The sequence below is a fragment of the Topomyia yanbarensis genome, chromosome 2 (genome assembly GCF_030247195.1).
Source record: "Topomyia yanbarensis strain Yona2022 chromosome 2, ASM3024719v1, whole genome shotgun sequence".
NCBI lineage: Eukaryota > Metazoa > Arthropoda > Insecta > Diptera > Culicidae > Topomyia > Topomyia yanbarensis.
In genome coordinates, this window is record NC_080671.1 from 336,086,522 (window position 1) to 336,095,302 (window position 8,781).

Genomic DNA, 8,781 nt, shown 5'->3' on the forward strand with positions numbered 1-8,781 from the left:
GGTCGAAATGGTGGCTCCAGTGACGAATGAAGAACTACTCGCAGTGGCTAAATCCCTAGCAATGAACAAAGCTCCAGGGCCGGATGGAGTTCCAAACAACGCTCTCAAGGCAGCGATCATAGCGAACCCGAACATGTTCAGGCTAGCTATGCAGAGATGCCTTGACGAGTGCCGTTTCCCCGATAGATGGAAAAGGCAGAAATTGGTGCTGTTGCCGAAGCCCGGGAAGCCGCCAGGCGACCCATCGGCGTACAGACCAATCTGTCTGATCGACACGACTGGCAAACTGCTTGAGAGGATCATCCTCAACAGGCTCACCCCGTACGCGGAAGGTACGGACGGTCTGTCAAGCAACCAGTTTGGCTTTCGGAAGGGTAAGTCCACAGTGGACGCTCTCAACTCAGTGATAAATACTGCCGAGATAGAGATCCAACGAAAAAGGCGAGGTATTCGATACTGTGCGTTAGTGACACTTGACGTGAAGAACGCATTCAACATCGCAAGCTGGGATGCCATCGTGCTCTCGTTACACCGGCTTAGCCTACCGGTGGGTCTGTACCGGATCTTGGAAAGTTACTTCCAGAACCGCGTACTGCTATACGAGACCGATGCCGGTCAGAAAAGGGTTCCGATTACCGCCGGAGTCCCGCAGGGCTCGATCCTAGGCCCGGTGCTATGGAACCTCATGTATGACGGGGTTCTGAGACTGAAGTTCCCTCCTGGAGTCAAGATCGTCGGCTTTGATGACGACGTAACCTTGGAGGTCTACGGGGAGTCAATTCCTGAGGTAGAACTAACCGCAAAACACGCGATCAGCACGGTGGAGGAATGGATGAGCGCGAGAGGCCTGGAGCTCGCTCATCATAAGACGGAGGTAGTTATCGTCAACAACCGCAAGTCGGCACAACATGCAGTTATCCATGTGGGAGAAGTCGCGATCACTTCACAGCGAAGTCTGAAGTCTCTCGGAGTCATTATAGACGACAAGCTGACCTTCGGCAGCCATGTCGACTATACATGCAAGAGAGCGTCGACTGCTGTTGCGGCTCTATCGAGAATGATGTCCAACAGCTCAAAGGTCTGCGCCAGCAGACGTAGGTTACTGGCAGGCGTTGCCGTATCTATCCTCAGGTACGGCGGCCCGTCATGGTCAAGAGCACTGAGGGTAACCAGTTACCTACAGAAACTGAAGAGCACCTACCGCGTGATGTGCCTCAGAGTGATATCTGCCTACCGCACGGTATCACATGATGCATCCTGCGTGATAGCGAGCGTGATGCCAGTCGGGCTGGTCATTCGGGAAGATGAGGAGTGCTTTGAGCTACGTGGAAATAGGGGAGCCCGCGAGCGCACCAGGGTATGTTGGAACTTAGCTATCGATGCCTCATGGCGTGGCAGAGGAGTGAAAGGGTGAGCATCCAAGTCAGTCTCACACGGCATGTTAAGGGTGAGCACAAAAGTTAGCCTCACATGGTATGGTAGAGGCTAGCACAAAAGTCAGCCTAGCAAGGAATGAAAAAGGTGAGCACACAAGTCAGCCTCGCATGGTATGTCAGAAGTGGGGCCTACGAAAAATGTCCCACATGGGATGCCAGGGGGAGTGACAAAGGTACAATAGAGTGGCACGATTGAGAGTGAATCAGGTGATAGGGTGAGCACCCAAGTCAGCCTCACATGGTATGGGTGGGGCGAGCACAAAAGTAAGCCTAGCAAGGAATGAGTAAGATGAGCACACATGTCAGCCTCGCAAGGAACGAAAGCCTCATGTGGGAGTGTTTGAGAGTGAATCAAAGTGCGATTGAGAGAGCACCCAAGTAAGCCTCATACAGGACGTATGAACGCGTGAGTGAGAGTGAATGAGTACACTTAGTACAGCCATCCCCCCAGAAGTAATACCGAGAGGTAGTTCCTGGGAGGAATGATGGCGGAGCCCAATGGAGTTTAGTCGGTATTAATGGCTGGTCACCATTCGAGCCCGACACGCCCTCAGTGCACCCCGTGTGGTAGATTGGACCCTACCAATAGCACGTGTAAGGAAGTAAAGGTCTTCTCCATTGTAAAAAAAAGACCTCGATCCTGGCGTTCCCGGATATGTTCAGGATAGTTCTACAGACATGCCTGGACGAAGGCTGGATTTCCCAGATAGATGGAAAATCCAGAATCTGGTATTGCTGCCAAAACCAGGGAAGGCACCAGAAGATTCAGCATCGTATCGGCCTATATGCTTGCTAGACACTCTTGGTAAACTTCGGGGAACGGTCATCATCAACAGATTGCCAAAGTACGCTGAAGGTGAGAACGGACTATCGCACAGGCAGTTCGGATTCCGAGCAGGAATCTCGACGGTGGACGCCATTTGCGCAGTCATCGCGAGCGCGGAGAATGCATCAAAGCAAGGGAGAAGAGGCAATCGCTACTGCGCCGTGGTAACGATCAACGTGAAGAACTCGTTAAACAGCGCCAGCTGGGTGGCTATCGCCGTAGCGCTGCACACAATGCGGGTCCCGGACTATTTGCGCAAAGTTCTGAAAATTTTTGTTTCAAACCCAGTACTGGTCTACGAGACGAACAGGAAGCAGAGGTCGATTGGGGGCACGCAGGTGTACCTCAGGTCTCCATACTCGGCCCAACGTTCTAGAACATAATGTACAACGGAATGTTCACACTGGAACTTCCCAGGAGAGTCGACATCGTCGACTTTGCGGACGCCGCACAGTGGCTGGAGGCTGGCCAAAACCTCAAAAATTTGTTTTTGAAATATTGATATTTTATATTTTTCCTAAATTTCTCATGTTGTTCGCGCGGAATAAAAACTTCGGGTGGACTGTGTGGCGTGGATTCAAGCTCGGAAAATACTGGTCGAATGGACTTTCGGAGGATTCAGGCTTGGAAATTCGGACTATTCCTCAAATCACATGTATTTTTACATCACCTTAGTCGATCTTACCTCTTCGGTGTTCTAACAAAGAATAAAAATTTTTCTCTCGGTCGCTGATGGTTGTGAGCGTTCGCGCCACTTTGCTATAGCGTCGGCTGCTTGAAAAGGCGCACATTTTCTTGCAAACAAGGGGAGAGCAAATGATACACACTTATTATTTTCCGTACGGAACATCCTCCCCCCGGTTGAGACTTTTCGGTTCAACATTTTCTAACTGATCAGGTTGGCCTTGATTTTCATCAATAGGTAAAATTGACAGCTTTGCAATTGAACGTGAAAAAAACTTGTTCTCGCTGAAAACTTCCACGACGCGCACCAGATTATCCGGACCAGGATGGACAGCAGTGATGCGGCCCAGTTTCCATTGAAGCGGAGGACGGTTCTTGTCGCGCAGCAAAACAATCATACCTGGTCGGACGTTGTTGGACGTGGTCCAGTTTTTCTTTCTCGGTTGCAGACTGCTCAAATAGTCGTTGGACCAGGCCCTCCAAAACTGCTCTCGAAGCAGCTGTAGATGTTGCCAGCGTTTCAACCGACCCATGTTGCAGTTGTAAAAAGCTGGTTCAGGTAGCGCAGTCATTGGGCGGCCAATCAGGAAGTGACCTGGAGTAATCACTTCGGGATCAGCAGGATCACCAGATAAGGCGAAAAGTGGCCTGGAGTTAAGTACAGCCTCTATTTCGCACAAAATAGTAACCATTTCCTCAAAAGTAAGCGTCGTATTTCCGATCACTCGTTTTAGGTGCGTCTTAGTACATTTTACGGCAGCTTCCCATAAGCCACCGAATTCGGGTGCATCTGGTGGAATGAAGTGCCATTCAATTTCCTTTGTATTACAGAATTGCACAATTTTGTTGATTTCGGGTTGATTACGGAACATCTCGTACAATCTGTGCAGCTCGTTGTTGGCACCATGAAAATTCGTTGCATTATCTGAGTGCATTTCAGATACAAGTCCCCTGCGACTAATGAAGCGCTGGAGAGCCGCAAGAAAGGCATCAGTTGTTAGATCCGACACTAATTCTAAGTGTAAAGCTTTTGTGGCCATACACACAAAAACCGCTATGTAGGCTTTAACTACTTTCGGGCGATAAGCTCCTTGCTTCACGAAAATCGGACCAGCATAGTCCACGCCAGTGATGCTGAATGCGGGGGACGGTGTAACTCGTTGTCGTGGCAAATCACCCATAAGTTGCGAAATGCCAGTTGGATTGGTGCGGAAACATTTTACACACGATCTAGTTACCTTGCGAATTGTTGATCGAGCACGTAGCAACCAAAAACGCTGTTTGACTGCCGAAAGTAACGCAGCAGGTCCAACATGGAGTAGTTCTTGGTGCATGTCGCGAATTAATCGATGAGTGACTGGACTAGCATGCGGTAATATCAATTGATGTTTGGACTCTTCAGGAAGTTTTGAATGCTTAAGCCGTCCTCCGACCCTAAGCACACCATCGCTGGTGTAAATCGGGTTGAGATTTCCAATTCGTTTGCACGGTGTTTTGGTTTTCACTCGTAGGATTTCGTCTTCGAGATCGATATGCTGGATTACCCGTACGATGACAATCATGGACCGCCGTAGTTCTTGTACAGTAAGATTTCGATTAGTGATTCTAACATTCTTCCTTTTTAGGGCATTATCCGAGAAGCGTAGGATCCATCCTATAATCCGTTGAAGTCGACGAAACGAACTGCAAGTTTCAAATATTGCCAGCGGTTCTGAGATAAGCGCAGTCATTATTACTACATTTGATTTCAGTTCTGGTAACCTTTCATCGGGGATGCCACTAACATGCTCAAAGTTGACGACTGGTGAGTTGATGGATTCAGAGCCGGTCCACCACAATTCATTGGTCTTTAGCTCGCAGGGTAGCATCCCACGAGACACGATGTCTGCCGGGTTGTTGCTTGATCGAACATAATTCCAAGTGTAGTTCGAAGTATTGGCTTGAATTTCTGCGATACGATTGCACACAAACGTTTCAAGCTGATAGGGATGTTTCTTCAGCCAAGCTAGAACTATTTCGCTGTCGGAATAGAGTGCTATTGTTCGAATGGGAATGGTAAGAGCAGGTGTTACCTTGGCCATTAGTCTAGTCAGCAGAAGGGCAGCACATAATTCCTTGCGAGGAATCGTGAGAGGATGTAGTGGAGCAACCTTTGACTTGCTGGTCAGTAATTTAGCTTTGGCGGTGCCATCTGACAATATGCTCCGGACGTAAACACAGGCTCCATACGCTACCATGGAGGCATCTGCAAATCCGTGGAGTTCATAGTAGGCTGCGTCAGTGAACGTCACTTGACGTGGAATTTTGATCTGTAGTAGATCAGGTAGCCCATTCTTGAGCAGAATCCAATCGTTTTTGTTCTCTTCATCCACGGGCTCGTTCCAATCCAGTTTACACTGCCATAGGCGTTGGACTAGTAGCTTTGCCAAAAGGATTGATGGTGCAAAAAACCCTAGCGGGTCAAAGTGCTTAGCTACCTCTGAGTAAATGGCTCTCTTCGTTACAGCTGTGTCGGAATTTGTTACTGGCTTCGTGCATCCAGCAATTAATAACTCGTCGGTGGTCGGTTCCCATAGTAGGCCGAGCACTTTGATGACATCGTTGACATGGCGATCTGCAAGCGGTTTCAGCGGTTCTTTTTCTTCATCAGGAATGTGTGCTAGTAGCTCGGGCGAATTAGAACACCATTTGTGTACCGGAAACCCTCCTCGGGCCAGCATCTCCTTCAGCTGGCGTTGGGCATCGATGGCTTCTTCGATTGTAGTCGTACCCGATAGGATGTCATCAACGTAACAATCGGTTTTAATTATGTTTGCAGCAGCAGGAAAACTTTCAGCTTCCTCATTGGCGAGTTGGACCAGACTTCTGGTGGCCAGATACGGTGCTGATGCTGTACCGTACGTTACAGTAAGCAGTTCCAGAATCTTCAGCGGCTCGTTCGGGTGCTCTCTCCAATAAATGCGTTGCTTATGCGTATCGTCTGGATGAACACGAATCTGACGGTACATTTTCATTATGTCTGCCGTAAAGACATACCGGTGTTGTCGGAATCTCAGCATAATTGAAATGATGTCACTTTGCACCACTGGACCTACCAGTAGTGTATCGTTGAGAGACAGGTTCGTTGTAGCAGATTTTGCGCTGGCATCGAAGACAACACGAAGCTTCGTCGACGAGCTGCCTGGGCGAAGTATCGCGTGATGCGGCATATAGTATGGCTTCCAGTTTGGGTCGTCGTTTGCCACTTGCACTTCTCGACAGTGACCCAAATTCTGATATTCTTGCACGAAATCGGTGTACTGGATTTTTAGCTCTGTATTGCGCTGTAATCGATTCTCCAGCATGAAAAATCTTTTTAATGCTAAATTTTGGCAGCTATCTATTTGGTCGGCATTATCCTTAAGGGGCAATCGAACCATAAATCGTCCGGTTTGGTCTCGCTCGTAGGTGGATACAAAATGGTCTTCACATTTCTGTTCCTCTGATGACATGGTGTTGACTGTTGGTACTTCTTCTATCTCCCAGAACTTTCGAATCGATTCTTCTACCAATTCAAGAGATGCTACATGCGAGTACTGAATATCTTCGTCGTGTTTCCGCGGTCGGTATGTTCCAGTGACTAACCATCCAAGGTGTGAGTTTCGAAGTTCGGGTAAATCGTCATCGAGTGTTATATGTCCTGGTTTCATCAGTGTGAAGAACAACTCTGCGCCAATTAACATGTCCACATGGTTGCTTTTGAAGAAAGTCGGGTCTGCCAGTTGTATACCTTCTGGGAGCATCCAATCCGTTACATCGATGTCCTTTGTTTGAATCATGCCAGTTATCCTGGGTATTATCAGACATTCGAGTGAAGCTCGGAAATCACTGCATCGGGAATGAAACTGTACCTCCACTTTGTCACGGGCTAGACTTCTAACATTGTTAATTCCAGATATGGGAACGTTGGCACATTTCTTCTCCATTCCAAGTGTGTCGGCCAAACTCTCAGTTATGAAATTCGCCTGGGACCCACTGTCTAAGAGCGCTCGGCAGTGACGGATTTGATTATTCATGTCTGTAACTAAGACCATTGCTGTTAGCAGTAGCACTGTCTTTGGCGTGTGAGTGTTGTCGTAGTGACATGTAGTTGTAACGTTGGTTCCAGGTTGCTGAGCTGCTCCCGGGATCTGCACGGCGGATGTGCCTTCAACAGGTTCTTCTGCTTTGTGATCGGCGACTGCAATGTTTGATTTGGATTCTTGTTTAGGCCTTGAGTCGTCGTCGTGGAGCTGGGTATGGTGCCGCCTCTGACATTTACGACAGGTCTTAGTAGAGGGACAATTTTTTGATCGATGGCCTTTACGGAGACAGTTGAAACAAATTCCGGCGGATCGGATCTTTTCAAACTTTTCGGCACTCGAAAGTGTATTTAGTTTGTTGCACTGATAGTTTCGATGGGGGGCTTCACAAATATCACATTTTTCCAACAATTTTTCACTGTTTTCATCGGAACTCGTTGTTACGGCATGTGATCGCTGATTAGCGACCTTCGACGATGTAAACTGCTTTGGAATTGGCTTTGGTATTTGGAGCGGACAGGCAGCTTCACATCTTTCCAGTACTTGGCACTGGGACTTCAAAAAGGCTATCATGGATGAATATTTTGGCAACTCACCTGGCTTCAATGTCTGCTCCCATTGCTTGCGTGTCGATTTATCCAGAGCTGCAGTCACCAGGTAAACAAGCATTAGTTCGGACACACCACTCACTTCCTGGCTCAGGTATTCCAAACCTTCGACGTGATTGTGGCACTCGTCGAGTAGAGTGCGGAGTTCCTTGTATGATTCTGTGGCCATTTTTTTCATTGACAAGAGACCACGGATATGCGTTTCCACTATCACTCGTTGATTCTCGTACCGTTCCGTGAGAATGTTCCAGGCACCGGTATAGTTCCCTTCGTTGATTGTTTTTGCGTCCAGTACACCAGCAGCTGCTCCTACTAAAGCCTTATCAAGATGATAAAGCTTTATCGCGTCTGAATCGCGAGACTGTGCCATCACGTCCTGAAACATGGCTTTGAATTTTGGCCACTTGGTATACTCGCCGTCGAATGTAGGTATGGGTGCCTTCAAAGGCTGCTGATGAATCACTACTTGTGCCGGTGGGTTCGGTCGAATCGTTGTTTGTTGCATGATGCGAGCCTCGACTGCAGCCGATGTGTAGTCGAAATACTTTTCGAAGCGCACATATTCCGCTTCCTGTGCTATCACTTGGTCGTCTGGAATCATCGCAATGATTTCACTATGAAACCCAGAGTACTCTCTATATGCTGCTTGCAATTTGGCGCTATGCACTTTCAGGTTTGGCAGTTCGATTGGAAGCGGAATGTTGATTTGCTCGTAAATGCGAAGAATCTTGTTCATTGCTTGTTCCCTTTGGCGAGTGAGCGATTTGATTTTCATTGTTGACCCATCTTTTTCACTCATGCCATTGTCATTCGAAATGACAGGCACCAGAGGAAGTGTCACATTGGCTCCATCATCGAATCCCAAGAAATTCGATTCCTCCTTATCGTCAGTTTTTGGTGGGGTTCTGTCCACCGGCATCTTCTTTGTTTTTTTGCACTGTTCTGCTTCAAGCAGGAATGTTTCTATTTTAGCACTGTTCTGCTAAAAGCAGGAATATTCTCACTTTTCGGTTGATCCTCCAATTGACCTCGTAATCACTCAAATCCCATCCGGGTCGTTGGGACCATATGTTCGCGCGGAATAAAAACTTCGGGTGGACTGTGTGGCGTGGATTCAAGCTCGGAAAATACTGGTCGAATGGACTTTCGGAGGATTCAGGCTTGGA

At 48.0% G+C, this 8,781-nt stretch overlaps 1 protein-coding gene across 1 annotated transcript; it reads right to left on the reverse strand.

Annotated features, from left to right (window-relative positions):
• Positions 1-3,092: 3,092 nt before the first annotated feature.
• On the reverse strand, positions 3,093-8,534 carry LOC131680610 (uncharacterized). Its single transcript, XM_058961324.1, has one exon. It carries the CDS (start codon positions 8,532-8,534, stop codon positions 3,093-3,095), a length of 5,442 nt encoding a protein of 1,813 aa, XP_058817307.1.
• Between the last annotated feature and the right edge of the window lie 247 nt (positions 8,535-8,781).

Excerpts from the sequence above, each read along its gene's own strand:
- LOC131680610 (XM_058961324.1), bottom strand. The coding sequence starts at position 8,534 with ATGCCGGTGGACAGAACCCCACCAAAAACTGACGATAAGGAGGAATCG.